Source organism: Bactrocera dorsalis, chromosome 3 (genome assembly GCF_023373825.1).
Source record: "Bactrocera dorsalis isolate Fly_Bdor chromosome 3, ASM2337382v1, whole genome shotgun sequence".
Taxonomy (NCBI): domain Eukaryota; kingdom Metazoa; phylum Arthropoda; class Insecta; order Diptera; family Tephritidae; genus Bactrocera; species Bactrocera dorsalis.
In genome coordinates this window covers 12,644,228-12,669,964 of record NC_064305.1, presented here as the reverse complement: position 1 = coordinate 12,669,964, position 25,737 = coordinate 12,644,228, and the positions used below count along the sequence as shown (strand labels likewise).

Genomic DNA, 25,737 nt, shown 5'->3' with positions numbered 1-25,737 from the left:
CAAATTAAAATTACAAACAATTGTTCTATAAATTTCTGAATTGCTTCGTTTTAACTTCACAAGCAGAAATGCCACACCCTTACATGTAGTATACATACATATGTACATTACATATAAAATAATAATATTTTTTGCCTTGCTTTGATATTATTATTGTGTGCTCTTGAAATTTTCCAATTTTCTGCTTCAAATCGAAACAGTTTCTTTCAATACGCCTTCGATGTTTTTAATTTCTAATTTCACTTGCACATAAATACATACAAACAATTTCGTGTCTGCATGTTGGAATTTAGTAAAACAATTATGGTAGATCACTTACAAAAACAAAATAAATGCTAAATATTTGTGCGCAAATTCCAAATGGATGCGTGTGCGGAATTTATTATAACAAAAATGGATTTTATTTTTCATAACAAAATAAAACAAAAAAAAATCTTAAATACGTAGGAATTAGAAAAATATCTGCGAATATCTATTTTTATATATCATTCACATGCTTTTTTCTGCATACTCCTAATAAACTTAGAAATTTGTTAAACATTGTTAGTACTTTTTTATTAAAAAAATATTAATTTTAAATGAATATTTTTATTTTTTTGTAATTTAAAGTTTATTTTTTTCTGTAATTTCAGTTTTAATTTTTTTTAATTTTTTTATATTTTTTTATTTCAAAAATGTCTCCTATAAATATAATATTTTTTATAAACCTCCTCATATTTTTTGTCCATTTAAAATAAACTAAATATTTGGTTAAATATTATTATTTCATTATTTAAAAATAAATATAAATATTTAAGAGTTAATTTATTTTTTTTTTTAATTTCCGTTTTAATTTTTTTCATTTATTATTTCTAAAATTTTCTTATACATATAAAAAAATAAATTTATACTAAATTTGCAAACGCATTACGAAACTATTTCTTTACTTTACATATTTTCCACATCATGCACACTTCATAAACAAATCAATTTTGTAAGTATTTTAAAATTTTGCGATTTCCATGTGCGTGTCTCCTCACACGCGCCAAATTCCAATGAACTCAAAATATGAAACAAAATTTGAAATATTTTGAACACTAGCCTTTCACAAATTTTCACACAAATATAATATGCTTTCATAAACAATAATATATGTATATTAGGGCGATACTTAATATGATAAAAACAAATATTTTTTTCTCGTCTTAAAATCTACGCTGATATTACCACAGTTGAAGATACTCGTAATAATAATGATTGGTGCTGATTAGAGCATGACACACAGAGAATATTTTATGTACATATATGAACTCAAAAACATTTTGTATCAAAACATTTTTCCACAATTTTCTTTCATAACATTTTTTTCATAAATTTTTTTAATTTTTTTTTTAATTTTTTTTTTAATTTTTTTTTATAAAATTTTTTATAAATTTTTTTATAAATTTTCTTTTTAATTTTTTTTTATAAATTTTTATTTTTATAAATTTTTTTTTATCGATTTTTTTTAAATTTAGATTTTTAACACCAATTTTTTTTATAACCTCTTTTAAACAATTTTTTTTTTATCAAAATTTTATTCACAAAAACTTTTTTCCGATTAAAATTTGTATTCATCCAAGTTCTCTTTCCTCAAAACTTAGTTTCATTTCCTTTTTTCCTTACAAATTGTTTTTCAACAAAATTTTTTTCATTAATTTTTTTTCATCAAAGTTGTTTTTCAACAAAATTTTTTTCATAAACATTTTTTTTCATAAAACCTTTTACCTAAAAAAATTTTTAAAACTTTTTTTCAACATTTTTTTTTTTCATAATATTTTTTTCATCAAAACGTTTTTCCCATCAAAATTTTGATTCATCAAAACTTTTTTATAACAAACTTTTCATCAAAATCAAATCTTTTTTCAACAAACTTATTACCTAATAAATTTTTATAATTTTTTTCACCAATTTTTTAAAATTTGTAATCATCCAAATTCTCTTTCCTCAAAATTTAGTTTCATTTCTGTTTTCCTTCAAAATTGTTTTTCAACAACATTTCCTTCAAACAATTTTTTTCCATCAACCTTTTTTCCTATTAAAATTTGTATCAAAACTTTTTTTAATAATAATTTTTTCATCGAAATCCTTTTCTCTTAAAATTTAGTTTCATTACTTTTTCTTATCAACATTTTTTTCCAACAAAATTTTTCTCATCAACTTTTTTTAAATTAAAATTTTATTCATCAAAACTTTTTTATTAAAATTTTTTTCACAAAAATTTCTCATGCAACATTTTTTTTTTTAATTTTTGTATCTAAATTTTTTTCATAAAACTTGTTCACCCAAAGTGCCGAACTTGACTATAAAAATTTAATTTAAGTACCACCCTAATGTTTATAAATATTTGAAAGTATCAAAACGAGCATTTTTTATAAAATTTTTTACATCAAATTTTATTCATCCAATTTTTTTTCTTAACATTTGTTGGCAAAATTTTTTTCGTCAAAACTTTTTTCCATAAAAACTCATAATTTAAGAATTTTTTCCAAAAAAAAGTTGTTTCAAATATTGTCATTCAACCATTTTTCCTGAAAATTTTTGTATCTAAACATTTTTTATCAACATTTTTCACACAAAGTCCCGGATAAACACTTAATTTAAGTGCCACCCTAATGTTTATAAATATTAGAAAGTTAAGCTATCAAAAAATTTGTTCATTAAAATTTATTCATCGAAACTTATTCCAAAAATTTTACTTGAAAAACCTTATTTTCCAAATATTTTTTCATCGAAACTTTTTCCAAAAACTTTTCTTGAAAAACCTTAATTTCCAAATATTTTTTTCTTGAAAATGTTTGTTTCTAAATATTTTTATTAAAATTTTTCACCCAAAATACCGATGGTTATGACTATAAAAAATTAATTTACATACCACCCTAATGTTTATAAATATTTGAAATTTTAGTTATCAAAGCAAGCACACGCACCCTCAACGCAAACAGTGCAAAGATCATAAGTATGCCGAGTGATTTTCCGATTTCTACGTTGCTAGGCACACGTAAACCTTGAAATTATAATAATAGACATTCATATATAAAATAAATATTTATAAATATTCTAGTTCTCTAGTTCATACATATGTACATATGTACATAGCATATATAAATATATTTCGCATCATGTTCATTGCTTGTACACACTGAGCGATCCAATCCAAGTACTTGAAAGACGTTTTTTTTAGTTTCCATAGCAGCCAATTTTAAAGATCTGCTGCTCTGGTGCTCTGCATTTACGCGTGCCTTCAAATTCTTTCACTTATCAAAGCTTAACATGTACATACATACATATACATATCTATACCCGCAAGAACTTTTCGATGAAATTAAAATTTGAAATCCCATTAAAAATTGCTTTCAAAGCGCCATTAATGCGCATTAAGTGCCTGCGGGTGTGGCACTCGACATTGTATATATGAGTGTGTGAGTGTATTTTCTACATAAACATGCACTTAGCTACTAAAAAAAACTTTTCATCTTGCGCTTTCTAACACAAGATCCATAAAGCAATTGAACAGCAATTTTAAAACCACAAGCAGACATGGGCACATGCACACAGAAACATAAATACAGACACATACATATAAAAAAGTCATACATACACATACTTCCCACATTCCTAAGTGCATACCCTGCAAACCATCAGCGGGTAAAAAACCAGATAATTAGTGGGTAACATGGTGGTAAACGAGGGGATAAACATATAGAGTGTGTCTTAGGCCGACCGAATATTTAACCCACTCACGTACGTATACATGTGATCATACAACAAAAAATAACCCGAAAATGTGCGTTGGTGTTAGTGCAAAGAGAAAAAATGTGTAGTTGTATTGAAATATTTGTCACAAGCGGGTAGCCGTGGTTGGCTGGGTACATACCATCACACATATTTATATTCCATTCAATAATACCGTCTACCATCTGGGGTCACACGCACCAAAGCCACTGTTTGTTGTCGCCGCATAGTTGTTGATGACAAAATTAAATAATTGATATTAATTCTGAAACATCACTCAAGTGGTCACACGGGCTACTCGCTCGCTGGCGAAAGAGCGCGAGTTGTGTTTTTAATGCGATTAAATTGAATTGTGGCACTAAGCCGGCACTGTCATGATACCCTAGCGTAATTTCTTGCACAAGGGTGTTAAGAAATTGACGATTCTAACGAACGATGACGAATTTAACGATTGCTTATAAAGGCATTCAAGATGCGAGAGAATATACTCGTATAGTACATACATATGAATACGAAAGGGTGAGAGGAAGGAATATATTTTCTTCATGAAAGAGAGAGAGAAAGGATAATAATTTCTTCAGAATAGAGATAGGGAAAGGAATACATTATCTACATAACTTCATCATGCGTATGTGCAACCCTGTATCTAACTCACTACGTAGGATTATAACTTGAGTCGAAGCTAAGATATCCTAACGAAATTTCTTTGGAATTTTCTCTGTTTCTTATCTCTTCGTACTAAAAAATTACAAAATCTCTCTCAGATCTTTCATAAAGCTCAAATCTTTCAGAAATTATAGACTTTTTAAATGGTACAGTTAGTTTGTATTATATGAACCCACTCACTCTTCCACGAAAAAAACGAAATTATAGTGAGTGAGTTACTTTAGACATTTGTAAAACTAGAAAGTATTAACTATAGGTCTTAACCTTCACTGGGAGAGAATATTGCATAAAGGTGAGGTCAAGAAGGACTAAACGCATTCTAGAATTCTAGATCGTATTCAACTGTTTCAGACATTCCAGGCGAACTTGCCCCTAAGCTACACTTTCAATAATAGTGAAACGGCTGAATACTAGGTTAAGTTAGTTCAAAGGGTTGATCCTCAATCAATGAATCTCACTTCCACCAAATTCGTTCTTTGTGTCACTCATAAACTCCTAAAAGTGGAGCACTCTCCTAGATCGAAGCGTTTAGAACTGCTCACAAATTTATTAAGGCTGGCAATATCGATCCCAGCAATATCGCTAGGTTCGCCAAAGCTGTGTCTATCCATATATGTATTTCAATCTCAGTCTAGCAAAACTGGATAAGAGAGGATAATAGAGAAGAAAGTGACTACACGATTCCACGCCGTTTCAGACCATACAGCTTTGGCAAAAAATGTCCGACAAAATATTTATCCGCATCGAGTGTATATCTATTGGACAGTGTCCAGTCAAAACAAATACAATTGCGGAGAGATTGACTTTGCTGAGGGCAAGCAGTTTGCAGGGCCTTTTAAGGCTCACTGTGGGCCAGAATAATCTCCCATTCGCAGAAGTTCTGGTTTTCGAGCAGCGCTTGCTAAGCTCACTGGAGGTGCTTAAGTCCAATGCTACAAGTATAGGAAAGTCGACTCCTTTTCAATCTAGGTCCTCAGTTTTGAAGATATCGATCTGAAATTTTGCACACTTACTTTTCTCTTAAAGCAGTTGTTTATTTGTTGGAACCGCCGATATCGGACGACTATAGCGTATAGCTGTCATACAAACTGAACGATCGAAATCAAGTGCTTGTATGGTAAACTTTTTCATTTGCCGAGATATCTGCACGAAAATTGGCAGGGATTATTGTTAAATAAAATTCTACAATTCTCAGAGAAATTATTCAGATCGAATCACTATAGCATATAGCTGTCATACAAACTGACCGATACGAATACAGTTCTTGTATGAAAAACTTTTTTATTTGCGACGATATTTTAACGAAATTCGACGTGGATCATTATCGATTATAACGGTCCAATCTCCGAAGAAAATATTCGGATCGGACTACTATAGCGTATAGCTGTCATACAAACTGAACGATCAAAATCAACAACTCGTAAGGGATTGTTTGTTAATTGAAGGTATTATGGCTTTGATGCAGACAAAGTTACATTTTTTCATTTTTTATTTATTCACAGCTGTTATACAACATTCAACAACAACAACAAAATATTTTTTTTATTAAAAATTAAAAATTCATAAAAAAAGCAGTATGAATGGCGTCATAATTGCTGTTATTTTGAATTTCACGTTATTTTGTTGTTGTTAATTTTTTTTCTAACTGTCTTACAGCATTCATTACTCATGCTAACTCGGATTTTATTGATCATTCTCGTTTTATAGTTTCTTAGCATATTAACTTTTTATTTCCATTTACTTTATAATAATTTTTTTTGCTACATTTTTGTTATTGTTGTGCCACCGCAAACCAATGAAGTCATACAATAACGTCCAATACAACACAACACACAAACAAAATATTGTAAAACAACAATAGTGGGGGGCAAAATAATATTGCTAACTCGCTGTTTACTAGCTGGGAGGAAGAAGGGGTTAAGCGGCACTCAGCTAATTCAGCACACACATATATGCACACATATACATATGTATCTAAAATAAGTAAGTATATAAGTGTAAATAAGTATGTGTTTTTGTTCTTGTTTTTAAGCAGTTTGCTACCAATGATGACATAATACAATAAAGAATGTGAGCGCAGCACGCCGTCGGCAGCGAAGTGTACTCAACTCCGTGTCACGAAGGCGAGTGAAAGAAGAATTTTTACACTGTATATGTGTGTGTATGAGTGCAAGTGGAAGTGTTGGCTGTTGCCGCATCCTTGAGGCGGCCAAATAAAATGGAACGAACAAAAACAGCAAAAAACAACAACAACAAGTTGCAGCATTGAGTCGCCAAAGTAGCGTATTGCGAAAAATAACAACAACAACTTAGCGTTAAAAGAGAAAAGCCCATAAAATAAGCAACAAAAACGAAAGTGTGAAAAAACTGAGAAAAAAATATGCAACGCGCAAGGAAAATGTGCAATGCGCCATATTGCAGGGCTGAAGTGGAGCCTAGTGAGGCGCAAACACACACAAACAAACAATTTTTTTTTTGTATTCTTCCAACTATTAGCCCTTCGCCAATAACTCACCACCCACTCTTTACAATTATTTGCCGGTTTGTATGTATTTGTGTGTCAAATACAAATTGACCGCGCCTGCTTGGCAACATGTTGATGGATGTACATACATATGTTGCTGTATAATTGCACGTTTCTTCTTCTACTTGTGTATACATATATGTATATACCTGCATATGTGTGCGTGCAGGTATTGTCCGTTTTGTTTATACAAGTAAAATTTCAAATCAGCACCGTTGCGCGAAATTGTTGATGTTGTTATTGTTGCTGAAATTGATATAGTGGCATGTGCGAGATGTTGCAGGTGATGATGGTGATGTTGCTATTGGCCAATTGCTGTGTTCGATGACTAATGCATTTCATAATATGGCTGTATTTGTATATACAAGCATATGTACATATATGTAAATGTATTTTTATTTGTGTAAGCTGGAGGTGTTTTCATAAATTATAGGCAATGTGTTTTGAATGTACTTTGTGCAAACAAACTTTTGCTGTTTATAAAATTGGTAGACCTAATTATTTGTACGGCAACAGCTTGAATTATTATAAAATAACACTTTTAATAAAAAAAAGAAATATAAAAAAAAATTAATTTTTTGTAATTAAAATTTATGCGTTTTAAAAAATATTTATTTCGAATTAATTTTTTTATGAGAATTTACGTTCTATCTCTTACTGAAATTTTTTCACTTTAATTTTTTTTTTACATTTTATTATTTTTAACCTGAAAACTTTTTTAGTTAAATTTGTATATAAAAAATTTTCATTATTTTTTCATTTATTAATATGTTTCACTTAAAAAAAGTATCACTTTAACTGATCCTAAATTAATAAAAGATATTAATTATAATATTAATAATAATTTAGAACAAATTGCTTGACTTAAAAATAAAATTCTGTATAAAATATTTATTTAGACTAAATTCAAAAAAAAAAATTATGAATAAATTAATATTTTTTTACTTAAAATTTTTTCTTTAATTATTTTTTTTTACTTTAAAAATCTTTTTTTTTTAATTTTTTTTTACTTAAAATTTTTTTATTAAAAAAAACTGCTTCATTTTGACTTAAATAATAATATTTTTAATAAATAAAAAAATAATAATACAGAATTAATAGCTGTAATTAAAAATTATTGTCTTCATAAAACGTCCATTTAGACGTATTTTTATTATAAGAAAATATAAAAAATTATATACTTTTTACAAAATATTTTTTTATTAATTTTTTAAACTCATTATTTTTTTATTAAAATTCTTTTTTATTAATTTTTTTACTTTAATTTTTATTTACTTATTTTTTTATTAAAATATTTCTTTTATTTATTTTTTTTTTTAATTTTTTTTTACTAAAAAATTGGTTTAATTAATTTTTCTTAAAATTTTTTTTACTTCAAAATTTTTTATTATATTTTCATTACCAAAAAATCAAACACCGCTTTAGCTGGGCCCTACTCATACATATATTTTCGTTTTCATTTAATAAAAGCATTTTTTTTTAATTTTACGATTTTTAAATAAAAAATTTGAATTTTTTTAAATATTTTTGTTAAAAAAAAATATAAATATAATTTGTTTAAAATTCAAACGATAAGGTAGATATATTACATATATTATTTTTCCCAATGTTTTGGTTTAACATAAAGTTAATTTAATCGTTGCTCACAAGAAAAATTTTATAAAAAAAATATTTTTGATTTTATTTTATTTTTAATTTTTTTTATATTATGTAAAATATTTCATAAAAATGAAACAAAGTATAATTACACAAACGTATATTAATGTTTTTTATTATTATTACTTTTTTAATTTTTTATATTGAAATATTTTTTTAATATTTTATTTAAAAAAATAACAATAATTTATATTTTTTATTTTATTTTGGAATTAGATTTTTTTTTAATAATTTTTTATTTTATTTTATTTTATTTAGTTATATTTTTTAATTTATTTTTTAATTTATTTTATTTTATTTTATTTTTTGTTTTTTTTTACTTTAATTTTTTTATTTTTTTTTATTTTAGGTTATTTTATTTTATTTCATTGTATTCAATTTTTTTAATTTAATTTAATTTTTCTTTTTCTTATTATTTTTTATTGTATTTTTGTTTTATTTATTTTATATTTATGTTTTTTTTTTTTTTCAAAAGTATTTCGCAATCCATTTTATACGTAAACTTTCAATGCAACGCATAGTTTTTATTCTGCGCTTATTTAAGTATATAATATTTTTGAAATTTTTGTTCCGTTATTTTCTCCTCTTTTCCATAATTATTTATTTTTCAATTGTATTTCTTTGAAAAAAAATCCAATTTCAACCAAAAATATTGTAAAACACTTCATTCATGCACGTTCAATGATATTTTTATTATAATAACCAACAAAAAAAACACAACCTAACCTCACTTTCCAATTTCAATGCAAGTTACGCATTAGCTGCCTTAATTCAAAACTAATTTTTACAAAAAAAAATGTTTTTTGTTTTATATTTAATTATTCGCACATTACCTGTGAATGAGCTGAACATCTCGTTGCTGTTGTTTTTGTTGTTGCGGTTGCAGTTAAAATTTCACAAAAATGCGAAAATTGTCTCGCTTTGATTTGCGCTGTTTCGCTCGCTAAAAATTCGTCGCAATTTATTGCGTGGGCGGTCTAGTTATATGGGCGTTGTTGGTTTTGTTGTTGTTGCTGTTGCTGCAAAAGGAAATTGACTTTCCAAACACACGAATTTCGCAATATTTTATATGTAATATGAATTTACCGCACAAAACTGCGTTTTAAAGAAAATTGCACTTTTTTCTTTCAAAAAATAAATTTTTCAAAATATTTGTTTTTGTTTTGATTTTGCTTGAAATTTTCTCAACACGGGAATTAAATCGACACGTACCACGTTGCTAATTGCGTCTAGAGCCGTTGGCAGCATAAACACGATTGAAGATATTCGCTGGCTGTTGAAGAAGTTGCTGCTGCTACTGGTGCTGGTGCTGTCGACGCCGACGCCACTGTCGCTGTGTATTGTTGACGGCAAAAGCAAAGGCAATAAAGTAAAACACCAACAAACACAGCATGTGCGCATTAATCACAAAATACCAGCAGTAACAATAGCAAACATGTGCGTGTGTATGTGTATATGCATGTGAGTGTGTGTGTGTATGCGCCACACTGCTTTTATAGGCAACCCAAATGCCCACCACCAGCCACAACAGCACCAGACTCGTGGTTTTTCGTTGCGGCAAGGGCATGCATTTTGTTGCTGTATCGGCATGTTTCGGCTTAAATTGTTGTTTTTATTGTTATTTTACTTTTATTTTATAATAATTTTGCTTTTGCGCATTGACTTTTACTTATTGTGGAACGCATTGACTTTGGTCTCTCCAAAAAGCGGTCGTTCCCGACAACTTGGCAACTTGTTGCTTGGGTTTGAATCACGTTGTGCTTGCAACATGTTGCTAGTTCTCTAAAACGCATACTCATACAAATATTTTTACGTACACGAAGCATATTTATTAGCTGGAGGTCCAAAGTCTACTAAATCCAGGAAGAGAGCGAGTTAAGTGCAGCGGTTTAGATACCGTTATAAAATTATTAAAATAAAATCCGAAAAAATGCGCAAATTTTATAAACCGTCAAAATACCATCAGTGAAAGTATACCTCGACAATTTTTAATAAAAAGATGATTAATCTTTGGTATGAACCAATCTTCATCGAGCTAAGTTTAACGATTGTACTAAGTGGTTGGTGTTGTTGTAGTGGTTATGTAGTCTCCGATTAAGTGGTTAGGTGGTTCAGGCTGGTCTGATCAAATTTGAACCGGACTGTTCATGTATTTTAATAAAACAAAAAATGTTGTTGGTATTGTTGTAGCGGTTGTCCAGTCCCCGTTTAAGTGGTTAGGGAATTCAGGTTAGTTGTTTTTGATATCATCAACCTGTAGGCCCGGGACTTATTACACGCTGAACATATGTATACAATATTTGGTATGTCCAGGTCGATTCTCGATAAGTAGGAGTTTAACCAGATACAGTATCCAGAACAGTGTTTCGCAAAGGTCACTTTAGATTATCGGGACAACTCTAGCTCTACGTCTGCAATGAGCGGTGCTTTAACTCCAAGTGTGTCATTTACTTGGAGGGAGTCAGGGAAGGTTTGAAAAGCGGTCAGTGCGTCTCTGAAGTTTATTGTGCCCGAAGTCTCGTTCGGCATACTGGACGATGTCGTCGACGTAAACGAGGAAAGACCTCTTGATGTTTCTAGGAGGCGGCCCCTACTTCAATAATTAATTGATGGAATTTGAAAATATGGAAGTTAAATATTAGCAGAGAGAAGACACCACCAGCGGAACGCTCTGTTTTAATTCTTCTTAACTTAGAATTCTGTCTTCGAAACAATACGAATGATTGCCGACCACCTAGGTAGTTCTTGGTATACCTCTTCAGCTCTGAAAAAAGCATATATATTAACACAAATCTTTACTATAGCCTTCAAAAAAGGCTCTTCTTGCGCCAATCGACTATTTAAGAACAAAATTCACTGTTTTTCAAAGACGTACGCTACAAGAGAAATTTTATTACTCGAAATATTACATACGAAAACAAACTTTCTTTACAAATAACCCTCAATCTATATGACAGACTACAGAATAGGTATCATAACCACATTTTAATTACATAACCTGAAGAGGTTGAATGCACCACGAGAAACCGTTTATTCACTTTTCACTATCCAATCATTTGCGTTTACTTCTTGCCCTTCTTACCCTTCTTCTTGCCTTTTTTACCTTTCTTGCCCGGTTTCTTGATCTTCATGCAGGCATCGATATCAGCCTCCTTCACCTGCACACTCTTATTCGGCTTGGGCGGTGGTTGTGTGATCGGTTGCCTAGGCAGTATCAGCTCCATTTGCATATATTCACGGCGGGCACAAGGTCCAGCACGCTTACCCACCTCCACCAGGTATTTTTCGTACGGGATGTGATGTTTCACCATCTGCGGAGAGCGCAAGTATGCATAGGCCATTGTTTGGGTTTATTTTCTAGTTTCTTTGCTGTATTGTCGTAGAAGAGGCTCGAGGTAAATCGCTTTGATACACACATAAATTAAATATGAATTTTATATGAAGCTTGTTAGGAATGATTTTTACTAAAATTTAGTATTAATATTAATTTTATACAGCGTTTAACACAACGCCTTTTGATTGTCTTATTTTCTTTTTTTTTTGTGTTTTTTGAAAATTCTGAAGTATTTCTTGAATGTAAGAAAAATAACAAACACAATTGTAACATTTGGATTGGAGAAAAATTCATCGAAAATATATTGTATCAGAGTTGCGTTTCAACACAAAGTTTCTACAATATAAATTGGAGAATTTTCTTAAATCGGCATTCATGTGTATAAAAGGACTTTTTTTTATGATGCTCTAACTATTCACTATGTTTCTCGGGATGGAACTTCGATTTCATTCCCACAATGTTAGGATGTATTTTGGATTATATTAAGAGTTTTTTTCGATTTTTTAAATTTTTGTTAATCTAAGTAAATGATGGACGAAGCTAGGTCCGAACTCATATGATCAAATTACTTCAACAAAGGTGCGATTTTAATTTAAAACAGTCAAATTTATAAAAAATAGATTATTTACCGAAAGAAGAAGTTTTCGCTAAGTTAACTATACCTTAACTGAGAGATGGCTGCTAACCAGACATTGCGAAAACGTCCCTTAGTAAGCTCTCGTTTCTACCCAATACCACCGATTGTCAAAATCACATACTTAAATTCGGTCTCCAACACTGCCCTCCCTTCGAGAGCAGAATTAGCTTGTGGTAAGGTAGGCAGGGACAACGTACGCTCCAGCTCTCGTACTACCAGAATTAAGGCTTGTGGACAGGAACACAGGGATAAGTGTCTATCCGTATGTTTTCAAACTAGATAATCGAGTGGGAGGTGGTGTCTTTCCGCAAAATTATGTACCAGAATGACCTTCCAACTATCAGTCCACTGCAGTGTCTTCCAAGCGGAGATCTCAGCATTTAAAGAAGGCCTTCTTGTTCTGATAAAAATAAATATATTTATGTATACAGCTAGGCAAGCGACTCTTATGATTTCATAGAAGATAGTGAAGCGATGATCTATGATATTATCTAACATCTTATTTCACGATAAACCTTCCGTAGGTTACAATACCCTCTTCCAAGTAGATATTTTTGACAGCTGTTACTTGATTTACACTCAATTTGCCATGTAATAATGTTTAGTACCAAGCCCACACTGCGTCCAATATTCGATCGACATAATCGCCCAGGAGAATCGGTAATTCGAGCAACCATGTATCAGTTTCGCACCATGTTTACTCCAACAGATAATGCGCATCCTTAGAGATGTCATACAATGCGTACCAACGACGCTATTGGAGCAGGGTATCGAAGAAGATGCGAATGACTCCATCCGCCATCACGCGCAACATTTGGAGCTGGGTTCATCCACTTTATGGAAGATTTTGTGTAAGGATCTTGGTTCACGTTTGGTGAATAGGCATTAAAACAAAATAGTCACCGATCCCGGGAAAGTTTCTTCTGAGATGAAACTCTCTTTTGTTTGAATGAGTACAGTAATAAACAAAATTGTCGCATTTGGAGCAGTTGAAATCTGAAAACCAATTTTGGAACGTCGTTACATCCTCAAAAAGTCACTATTTGAAGGGCTCTTTAGATAGAACCAGTCAATTTATTAATGGAAAGTTTTAGCGGGCACATTAGCTCACATCGTGGCCTTGTGGCATGGCTTCAAAGGTCGTGCGATTAAAATCGCTGGACTAGTTTTGTGGGGTTATGGAAAATCGCTCGTCTTCGCAGATAAGGCAGAGGCAATTGACGCCGTTTAAGAGAGCATCCGGCGTGTTATTACTGACATAATGCAATTGCTGCAAAAAGTGTTCGAAAATAGGGCATCTCGGTTGGAATTTTTTCGAGCAAACCCCAACTGTTCCTTGATCGAAATAATTTTTCAAACATAATGGCAAATTCTTATATTTAAAGATGAATACTTAGCTCGAACATTAAATTATTTGCGTTTTATCTCTTCTTGAAACTCACATGTCTATAAAACTTGTTTTGGTAACTAGAACCTTAACATCCTATATGACCTTCTCGATAATTATGTAGAAAGGCGATCCCAAATCACTATCAAAATTGCCTGATTTTCAAATTGGTGCTCTTATTATCTTGGCAGCGCTTTTCGCCCTTAAATTTTGTGCTCATATGAAACAGTAAATACAAAGTATTGAATGCTCGTAGTACTGAAAAGTCCATATAAAGCATTTGCATCAAGTTATGATTAGCGTGGCTCGAGTGCATAAATATAGCGAGTAAACATCAAGTTTATTATTTAATTTACACCTCAACATGGCTAACGAGCCTATTAACGCTTTGAAGAAAAAAGTAAAGTTACAAAAAAAAATCTAGAAAAAGCCAAAAGCTGAGCGAAGTGATCGCATAGCCGTGAAAAGATCAACAGTCCGGCATTTTACTCGCTGATAGGTAACAATTAAGAAGAAGAGAAGGTAACAACAAATTGTAACTGACAGCGACCGCAAACGGCTTAAAAAGGTAAAGCGAAGCAAAGAGTGAACAAAAGAAAAAGAAAGACCATGCCGCATGCTACACTTAGCCACAAGAAACTCGTTTCTGGTAGCGTTCGGCAACAAAATAAATAATAATAAGCTACACATGGTCCATAGCCATAATAACTGTTGGCCGACGAAGCGCATGACGCTTAGAACTCGATAGCAACAAAGCGGGCAACAAAAGCAAAATATAAAAGATGAAAAAAAGACACTTTGTGCGGCACAAAAGAACCGGAATGTGCTTACCACATATGGTCGATTGATCGAATCGTAGAAAATCAAAGAAAATAGAAGCAATACAACTACTAAAATAGTATACTAGTTCATAACATAGCGAATAAACTTGAAAATATAGCTGCAAATAGCCGGCTATTAAAATTCAATACATAAACATTGTAGCCAAATGATTTCCTGTAAAAAAAATATACAAAAAACGTCTAGAGACTAGCGGTCTATTGCTTGGAACAATTTTGAGGCTAAAAATATACATACATACATACATATCATGCAAATATATGAACGCCAGTGACGTCGTAAAGATTCAAAGAAAGAGGAGCTAAAAATTTTTTACTGGATTATACGAAACACACTTCGATACCACTTACTTGAAGTGTAGTTCTGATTGAAGATCGTATGATTTTGAAATAAAAGCTGAAGTTGAGTAAAAAGCTTAATGAAATCTCTTGTAGAACCCCCAGGAGTGAACTAGTAACCTCTAAAATAATTTAGAGAACACTTCTACAGAAGAATATTTTAGTATAGAAATGTTGTCATACCCTGAACTGGATATATTGAGTTTATCACTCAGTTGAGCTGAGTCGATTTAGTCTTCGTCTGTTTGTATACACCGGAACTACTCCCTCAGTTTTTGAGATATCGTTTTCAAATTTTGCATACGTTCTTTTTTCTCCAAGAAGTTACTCATTTGTCAAAACCACCGATTTTGAAACACTCTAGCATATAGCTGTCATACAAACTGAACGATCGGAATCAAGTCCTTGTAGGGAAAACTTGTTTATTTTACAAGATATCTTCACAAATTTTGGCACAAATTATTTTTCAAATAAAATGATATAATCTCGAAGAAAAATTTTTCGGATCGGACTACTACAGCATATAGCCGTCATACAAAGTGATCGATCAAAATCTTGTCTTTACATTGAAAACTTTTTCATTTGACGAGATATCTAAATTTGGCATAGATTATTATCTAAGGCAATAATGGAATTTTCGAAGAAATTTGTCAAATCGGATCATTAAAAGTATTTGTTTATATATTATATTCCTTCCGTTAGAGTCGACGTTTTTATTACAAGCCGTATTTTAATGTTTTTATTTCTTATTCTAGTTAAATTATTATTTTTTTTTTTTATAAAACTAGAAATTAATTTATTTATTTTTTTTTACATAGATATTTATATTATTTTTTATTTACCATGAATTTTTATAATTTTTTTATTTTTTTATTTTTATTTTTTTTCTTTTTTATTCTAGTTAAAGAAAGAAGTTTTTCTTTTTCATATAATTCATATTTAATATAATTAATTATTATTTTTTTATTTTTATTAAATACTTAATATTTAGCTAATATATATTTAACTCATTAACTTATTTTTTAGTCTTTATTATTTTTTTATAAATTATATTTTGAGGCATATTTTTATAATTTTAATTTTTTAGCCACGAATTTTAGCAACAAACTCCAGCTGTAGCCAAAGCAGCAGCCAGATTCAATCAACTAGCAACAATGTTGCACGCAACAAGCTGCCAAACAACAAACTCACTGCCGAACGCATACACTCTCGCGCATTCCAAACGAATTGAGCAACAGGTTTGCGCTAGTGTGGAAGGCAAATTGTTGTTGCTCAAATGCGGCGCAGTAGTGAGTCATACAAAAGCCGAACAACAACCACAACACAAGAATATTAGAATTACAAATGAGCAGCTGTAGTAGAAAATAAAGAAGAGGCAGCACCGCGTTTGCTTCCAATGTAAAGTGTATATTGTATATATGTACAGCTGTGTTCATTGAAATAGCAGTGCAAGAGAAGTGAAAATATATAACGGTTTTTTGGCATATTCCTTTTTGTTAATTGATCGCTTGCACATTGTTTTTGTAAAATGGAATACAGAGAATAGAAAAAAGTGAAAACCCCGTTAGATTTGATGTGTTTGGTGCTTTTTTTTAATATTTTTGCGAAAATCCACCACTTTTTGGCTGTTCACTGAAATAGCAGTTTTTAATTTTTCTCAACGAAAAGTGCCGATAAAAATTTTAAATTTGTGAATAGTGAGTAAAATTAAGTTTATTATTGTAATTTAAATGACAATAGACTATAACAATGAAAAAATTTAAATTTTAGTGGGTACAGGACCGCACTGCTTCAAGGACGATAGGCTTTTGATTGTTGAGCTTAGAGAAGATAGGTAAACATACAAAAAAATACAAAGCCGTTTAAAAAGTTCTGCCAAGATGGTATACAATGCCATAAATTATGAATTGAAGCCCGAAAAACGTGATACCCTACGCAAAACTACAAATTTGGAGAACCCTCGCATAGTGCGCTTCAGCAAAAACAATCCTTTTGCGTCCTCTAGGGAAATAAAAGCAGAGTTGAAGTTGGAGATCAGTGACGTAACCATTCGACGACGACTGCTAAAGGAAAATTTGAATGTGCGAAGCCCACGAAAGGTGCCTTTACTTAGTCAAAGACATACCAAAGTCCGATTTGAGTTTGCCAAAAGCCATTTGAACTGGCCAATATCAAAATGGCGCAATATCCTTTGGACAGATGAGTCCAAAATGGTCTTGTTTTGTGGAGCAGGCTCTAGACAGTATGTCCGTCGACCTCCAAACACGGAGTATATTCCAGATTATACTTCAGATTATACGGTCAAGACAGTAAAGCACGGTGGCTTTAAAATTTTGATATGGGCCGTTTTTTCCTATAGCGGTGTGGGCCCAATACATATGTTCAATGGGATCATGGATTAAAATGTGTACGTGGAGATATTAAGGAACCCTGGAATATGCCCTTAAAATGGACATTCCAGCAGGATAACGATCCAAAACAGACCAGAAAATTGGCTAAAAATTGGCTTAGCCAAGAAAAAATCGTGTTGATGCCATGGCCAGCTCTATCCCCGGATTTAAACCCCATAGAAAACTTATGAGGACACGTCAAACGCTTTGTTCCAAAACAATCCCCGTCTTCTAAGCCGCAGCTTTGGCATGTTGTTCAAGAGGCATGGGCGCAGATTCCTCTTAAGCGTTGTCAGGACTTGGTTGACTCCATACCTCGTAGGTGCGAGGCTGTAATTGCCAATAAAGGATACACAACAATGTATTAGGACAATTCTAAAATATTATTTAGTATAACAAAGTTAATTAATGAGTTATGTTGATTTTTTTAATATTTTTCGTTAACACTGCTATTTCACTGAACAGCACAAATTAGCGCTTTTATTTTATTATTCATTCATACTTAAAAAATATAGAATAAATTAGCACAAAATAAGTTTTAGGTCATGTAAAAATAAATAATTTATCACTTCTAAAACGTTTTTTATCTCATATTGGTCTTTATAATAGAATTTGTCCATCTAGAACATACAGGTCATCTGCACTGCTATTTCAATGAACACAGCTGTATGTATGTGTGTGAGTGTAGGTTGCTCATAAAAATAGCAACAATCAAAAAGTAGCCTAACGCCAGTGGCATTCCAACTTTGCTGTTGGCGCAGTAAAAATATTTTAAATGATATTACGCGATGCGCATACTTTATTTTATTGGCACATACAGACGCACATAAATATACATACATATGTAAGTATGTATTTAAGCTTTGCTATATACATATGCATGATTGCATCTGGATATATACCCTGTTGGAAAATGTGTATATGAAATGCATAGTTCTTCAGGAAACCGCCAGTCTTCATTTAACTCATATATTTTTATTTGTATTAGGGTGGGTCACATATTTTACTAATTTTTTTTCCTTAGATACTGTGAAAATATATAAACATTTCTTAACTCTTCAATACTGCGAACTGTGATATTATAAAATAAAGGGGGGAAAATAAACCACCCTAATATACATACATATATACAAATATAAATGTATGTAAGTTACCATCTTAGTATATTTTTGTATATTTTTTAACAAGTGTCAGCATAAAAAAATTGCTTAAATATACTAAGTTTATAATATTTCATTTATTTTGCCAAATTGCATACCTTCTTTTAACGGGTGGCAACCATCACAAGCAAATTTTCAATAATAAACATTCTTAACCAATTTAAAATCAAACATCCATAGTCGTAATATTTTTTAACAGTTTTTTTAAACTATTATTTTTAAAAAGGTGGCAAGCCTCTTCCAAATTTTCAATTGAAAGCTTTTTTCTAATTTTTTCAATTCTTAAATTTTTCCATTTTTAAACCAATCTATCATGATAAATATTTATCCATCAATTTTATTAAACTATTATTTTTAAACAGGTGGCAAGCCTCCTCCAATGAATTTGTAATTAAAAGCTTTTTTTAATTTTTTCAGTTTAAATCCAAAAAAATGCTATTTGTTTTATAATATCAACCTTTTAAATCGTCAAAAAATAATATATTATAGCAAACAAGTGGCAACGCTTTTCGAAAAGATCATCGCTACAAACTCTATCTATTTGTTTTGAGCTTCACTTTGTCTTATTTCATTTATTTGAATATTTTTTAAACAAATTATTTGTGTAAACAATTTTAAAAAAAGTGGCAACCTTCTGGAAAAAAAATCTTCAACCGCAATCTTTCTTAAATCTTTTTAGAGTGGTACTATGTTGTAAAAGTTAATTTGTATTACCATTTTTATTAACATTTCTAAAACTGAAATAGGTGGCAACCTACTCAAAAATATTTCAAATAGTAATATGCCTAAAACTTTTTAGTTGGGTATGCATATTGTAAAAATTTATTTATTATATTTTTGTTTCAGTTTAATCTTATCTTAATCTTCTTTTAACTCAAAATTTATAAAAAGTGGCAACCTCATCAAAAAAAAAAACAAAAAAAAAGAAAACTCTCCTTAACCTCTTCAGTTTGATATCAATAACAAGACGGGATTTTATTTTATTAACGTTTTTTTAAATAAAATGTTTAATCAGGTGGCAACATTAAACTTTTTTAATTTTCAAAAAAAAATTTAACAGAAAACCCTCCTCCTTCAGTTTAATATCAATAAAGTGAAGAGTCTATATTTTCACAACTTTTTTTAAATAAAATTTTCAAACAGGTGGCATCTTTAAATTTTTTAAATTTCGAATTTATCATGCGAGTAATAAAGTTCTTAAAAAAAAAAACATTTTATTAATTTTTTTAAATAAATATTTCAAATAGGTGGCACTAAAAAAATTTATATCACCCCAGTAACATATTTCAAACAAAAACTCGAAAATATACATACATATGTATATACAAATCCATTAGCATATATTGAGAATGTGACGAAATTTTGTTGCGTAACACAATTTCGTTCGTAGATGTATAAGCATATACTACCTTATAGCTAAAGAAATTATGATTCTTTAATAAATTTACTATTGCTAGTAATGCGGCATTGCCGTCAATTAACACATGTATGTATTTCCTACAGGGACCTTCCACTTATTTTACATGCATATGAGCTATGTATGTAAAGGGTGATTTTTTAAGAGCTTGATAACTTTTTAAAAAAAAAAACGCATAAAATTTGCAAAATCTCATCGGTTCTTTATTTGAAACGTTAGATTGGTTCATGACATTTACTTTTTGAAGATAATTTCATTTAAATGTTGACCGCGGCTGCGTCTTAGGTGGTCCATTCGGAAAGTCCAATTTTGGGCAACTTTTTCGAGCATTTCGGCCGGAATAGCCCGAATTTCTTCGGAAATGTTGTCTTCCAAAGCTGGAATAGTTGCTGGCTTATTTCTGTAGACTTTAGACTTGACGTAGCCCCACAAAAAATAGTCTAAAGGCGTTAAATCGCATGATCTTGGTGGCCAACTTACGGGTCCATTTCTTGAGATGAATTGTTGTCCGAAGTTTTCCCTCAAAATGGCCATAGAATCGCGAGCTGTGTGGCATGTAGCGCCATCTTGTTGAAACCACATGTCAACCAAGTTCAGTTCTTCCATTTTTGGCAACAAAAAGTTTGTTAGCATCGAACGATAGCGATCGCCATTCACCGTAACGTTGCGTCCAACAGCATCTTTGAAAAAATACGGTCCAATGATTCCACCAGCGTACAAACCACACCAAACAGTGCATTTTTCGGGATGCATGGGCAGTTCTTGAACGGCTTCTGGTTGCTCTTCACCCCAAATGCGTCAATTTTGCTTATTTACGTAGCCATTCAACCAGAAATGAGCCTCATCGCTGAACAAAACACGCGCGCGAAACACATTTCGAACCGAACACTGATTTTGGTAATAAAATTCAATGATTTGCAAGCGTTGCTCGTTAGTAAGTCTATTCATGATGAAATGTCAAAGCATACTGAGCATCTTTCTCTTTGACACCATGTCTGAAATCCCACGTGATCTGTCAAATACTAATGCATGAAAATCCTAACCTCAAAAAAATCACCCGTTATGTGTACCTATAGTAGATTTGTGTGTTTGCAAGACAATAATAAAATAGATTTACATCAATTTCAATATCGTGGTAGTAAGTGTGGCGCCAATAGATAATACATAGTTTCGCAGCGGATATAATAACCCTCATTTACTTACATATACATATGTACATATGTATATTAACATATGTATATATGTGTTAGTGTTCAAGGCAAGTGAGCAAAATAAAGCATTCTTGTAAACATTTTCATTAAATATGACAATGCTAAATACATAAAGGAAAGTCATAAGGGAAAGTCATTGGCGCGTAATTTAATTTTCAACCCTCTGTTTTCCAACAACAAAGTTTAACCTAGTAACGTGCTGTGCTGGGTCACAACTTAAAGGCCAACTACACACCCCTATCCCAAGGGATGTGTGGTTTATGTGTCTTCTTTTTGTTTTTCAGAAGTTCCCTGAGTATTCCACTAGTTTTATTGCGCAATTAAAATTGAAAAACAAAAGAAACTATTGCCCAACTCAAATTAACTGTGATTGGCAAACTTTGGTTGCAGAATTTTAGAAAGAAACAGAGTTGACTCTTAAGATGACCATTGGTAATCGCTTATGGTCCCTTAAAATTACCATGTTTGTGTTTCTCCCAGAGAAATTCCGACATGAAATGGTAACTAGCAGAACATTCTCTGAGATTGAGAGGTTCCTTGATCGGTTGAAGCTTATTTCCTGGGAAAAAATTTAAAAGTACAAGTATGAAAAGTTGAAAAGACTCTTCCGAAAAGATCTGACTCACTCATCAAGACCAGATTGTAATCTCCGAATAACTATAGCATATAGCTTAGATCGATGTGAAGGTTGTTTATATCAAACAACGTTCCCTGACGTTCTGGTTTTTGGTCACAGAAGCGACTCAAATCCATGGAGCAGTACCCTAATTTGTGAAGACTACACCGCAGCCTCCAGTGACCTGCATAAAATCCCACAAGCTGAGTTAATTTGTTTCTGGGAACAGCGATTAGTTTCTTGAATCGTTTTGTATCGACTTCTCCCAAAAACTGGCTCGCCGGTCGAAGTTCAGAAACTTGTATCCAGTGGCCAGTTTTCTACTGACCCTTTCCATTTTTAAGTAGCTTCTATCGTAAAGTGTGGAAGCCCATAGTGAAAAATTGTTGCGGTCCTGGTCCTAGTAGGACCAGCTTCTTTCACCAGGATATGGGTTAGCTCACTTCCATTGATGCCTCTAAGTCCAGGGATTAATATTAGTAGGATATGGTTTTCAGTGTGGCAGCCCACAGTGATAAACGATTTCGGTTCTTTGGCGCAGCTTCTTTCGCCTGGAGCGGTTAACTCCATTCCATTGATGCCTCTATGACCAGGGATCCATTCTAATTGAATATTCTTTTCAGTGGTAGCCATTTTAAGCAGTATTTTGCACTTCAGTACCCTTTTTGATTTGATTTCAACGGACGAAATTGCCTGAAGTACCGCTTGCCTACCACTGAGTATGACAATTCGTTCCCCGTTGCAGTTATTCTCTAGAATAATATCTGCTCATCTGCTAGTGACATAAACCTCAGCTTGAAAAATGCTTGGAAACCTGCTCATAAGCACTGCTGAGGGCTTGATACGTAGTCCCACTATACCAGTCCCAATTCCAACTGCCGCTTCCGAGCCATCTGTATACCATTACATTATGCTCGTACGCAGGTACTCCTTAAGGTTGGCATCTTCCCATTCCATATTATGAGCACTGGAAAATTTGTTGTGTTAAAAGAAATTTGAGAGAAGGAGTAAATAACTGTACTTTTATCTGCTGCATATGTTTTGCACAACACTGTAAATAAATTATATACCCACTCGCTTATCTTTCATAAACTGAAAATTATAAACGTCGCTTAATGGTGTGAGCCATAACTGTAAAGTAAATTGTGACCTTAGTCTACTTTTAGGCGCTACCATTATGACAGCGTTGTCTAATATCAGACTTACTGTTAGTTGTGTGTTCAGAAACGATTTACTTGTATATTCATAAAATTGAATTTTATTTATTTTTTTTTATTTCTAAATAAAAAATACAGGGCCCGAATCGTGGCACACGTTAACGAACGAAATTTATGAAATTTTTTTGTTTTCGGATCGTTGTACTCGCTATCGAATGCGCACTTTCGAAATTTGAAATTTCCTCATTCGATAACGTGTTCTCGTTTGTACGAAAGAATCGAAATCTCACTCGTTAGCTCTTTGAGAAACGTTATAGTACAAATTAAAAAAAAAAAGTTTGAATATAACAGTTAAAAATAATCGGAAGTGAAATATAAGTTATTTTTCTTTTATTGAGTTTATTTAACATGTATTATAATTATAAATAATGATTTAAGGACAAATATGCACCAAAAAAATTTGATGAGTAATTTTATACTACAGCATCAGAATTTAGCAAATAATATTTTGCCTAATTGTGGGCAAGGCAAAGTTGCATTAAATAAGCTATGGGGTACATTGACGCTAAAACTTAACGCTGCCGGGCCACCGATGAAAGATGCTAAATTTTGACGAAACAATGAATAGAATGATAAAAATAATAATAAAATACAAAAATAGGTATTTGCTGATCAAAAGCACAATATAAAAAAGAAAATTTCTTTCAAAAAAGCCTCGAAACAAAAGACTGGTGGTGGTCAGTACGAGGAAAAGCTTTTAACTGTAGCAGAAGAGCAACTCCTCGGGGATAGATGTTGCAGTAGAAGTAAAAATCTTGAGAAACTAATTGCTTAAAAGAAGAGATCGCTGCAAATAAAAGAAGATATACATTAAGCAGATATGCAAAAAAGCTGTAGAGTTGCAGATTACAACTCATGAGCTTGATATTTTAAAGAGAAAAATTAAGAAATAAACACCAATATTTACGATATGTTAATTCCAAGTTCCTGTTTTTATTGAAAATATATTTATTAGAACAAAACATGAATTCAAATGTTGTTGGAACGTTTAATTCATTTAGATAATAAAATACTGGATAATATGATCTCTAATTTTATGACCAATTTAGTTAATTGAGTCTCATTTCCCGTATCTATTTCTATATTATTGTTTTCATTTACAAAATATTTTCAATATGTTGAATTTTTTAACTGTATGCAACACTGCACATACATTGCCGAACTTTGCCACCTTTTCAGGAATATACCGACTTATGTTATCTTTACTGAAAATTTTCCACCGGCCCACCGGCTGATTGATGGTACTGCGGTTGATAAATGTCCGTTAATTTTTATTTCCGATATGATGAAAGTAAATGCGTCTTTGGTCAGTCTAAATCACTTCCTGAATCTGTAAATGATTTAAAATAATATGATCTATACTAAGTTAAACGGTATAATTTTCTTACGCTGCTTCAGGTAAATCCATGGAATTACTTTTATCACGAATCCTGAATCGTATGGCCATTTCGTGATATTTTTCATCTGAATCAGATGAACTTGTATAAAAAACACGTTAGGGTTCATTTTATTGAATGCAAAAACTAAATTTAGTAAATTTATATACAATTTATTACACATATTGTATAAACATATATTGAATACTGGCTGACCTCGCAGCCGTTGTCCTGCGTGAAATTATGTATTTGGAAATGAAAAGAAAGTTAAATTTACCATTTCATTTTTTTTTTTTATTTCAATGTAATTCATTTATTTATTTTGGTTTTCCAACTCGTGAGTACGCAACGTATATCTGACCGATTTTCACTGGAAACGGAATACGTTTGAAATGAAATGGCAAATCGTTAGAACTCAAAGGAATTATTAGAATCAAGTATTCTGTCCCCTTGTGTTCGATAGCGCAGATTGCGGAACATAATAACGACAGATCCAGCTTTGAGACGCAAATGATGCGGTGGCAAACTACCAAGCCTCTCCAAAAAATTTAGAAATTCCAAAGGATAATTCATAGCGTCGTCTTCATTGTCAAAACGATCGATCGATTTGTATGAGCGCAAGTCTCCCGGAATTTGGCTTTGAATCTTCCAGTTTAAGTCAAAACATCGGTATTTTTGGCAGCTAACATTGCGCGTGCACTTAAGGAATCGTAGTTACGATAATTTGGCCAATATTCGGATACACATTCGTGATGAGTTCATTTTTCGTGAATTGATAAGCGGCGAATGGAATTGATATCAAACCACCGGAAGTATCAACCGGAATTGACCCATTTCCAAGTTTTAGCGAAGACGATGTAAAATGTCTTCGGCAATGTTATTTTTTTTCGTATCCCATAATAGGTGCGGATTTGAAGGCTGATACGTCGAAATGATTATCGCGAAAAGTGTGCGAACTTCATTTGCATTCCAGTGATTGACATTTACCAGCAATTGTAATTCCTGGCATACTTCTCCAAAACTCACAGACACCGTAACATTCACAGTACGCAATGACTCAAATGAAGTTGAACCGCGTTCATTAATCGATAGCAACCGAAGGTAGAAACAATCGACGTTTTTCGGGTAGATTATGTAAATTCGTCCTAATGCATTAGTTGATAACACACCTGGATGCCCATCCACTGGTTGGCCTTGCTTTCTGCGCAACTATTT

General features: G+C 31.8%; 1 protein-coding gene across 3 annotated transcripts in view; it reads right to left on the bottom strand.

Moving 5' to 3' along the window:
• The window catches only part of LOC105233124 (uncharacterized), a 54,680-nt gene extending 44,816 nt beyond the window's left edge, over positions 1 to 9,864 (bottom strand). Inside the window, exons 1-2 of one of the 3 annotated variants that reach the window (XM_049451567.1) lie at positions 9,686 to 9,864; positions 9,433 to 9,618 (exon numbers count right to left, since the gene is read on the bottom strand). In XM_049451567.1, coding sequence (XP_049307524.1) covers positions 9,433 to 9,451 — 19 coding nt within the window. In that variant the 5' untranslated portion in view covers positions 9,452 to 9,618; positions 9,686 to 9,864. Of the gene's footprint in view, positions 1 to 9,432 lie in introns of all 3 variants that reach the window. The other 2 variants (XM_049451569.1, XM_049451571.1) reach the window with 2 other exon arrangements.
• Positions 9,865 to 25,737: the final 15,873 nt, after the last annotated feature.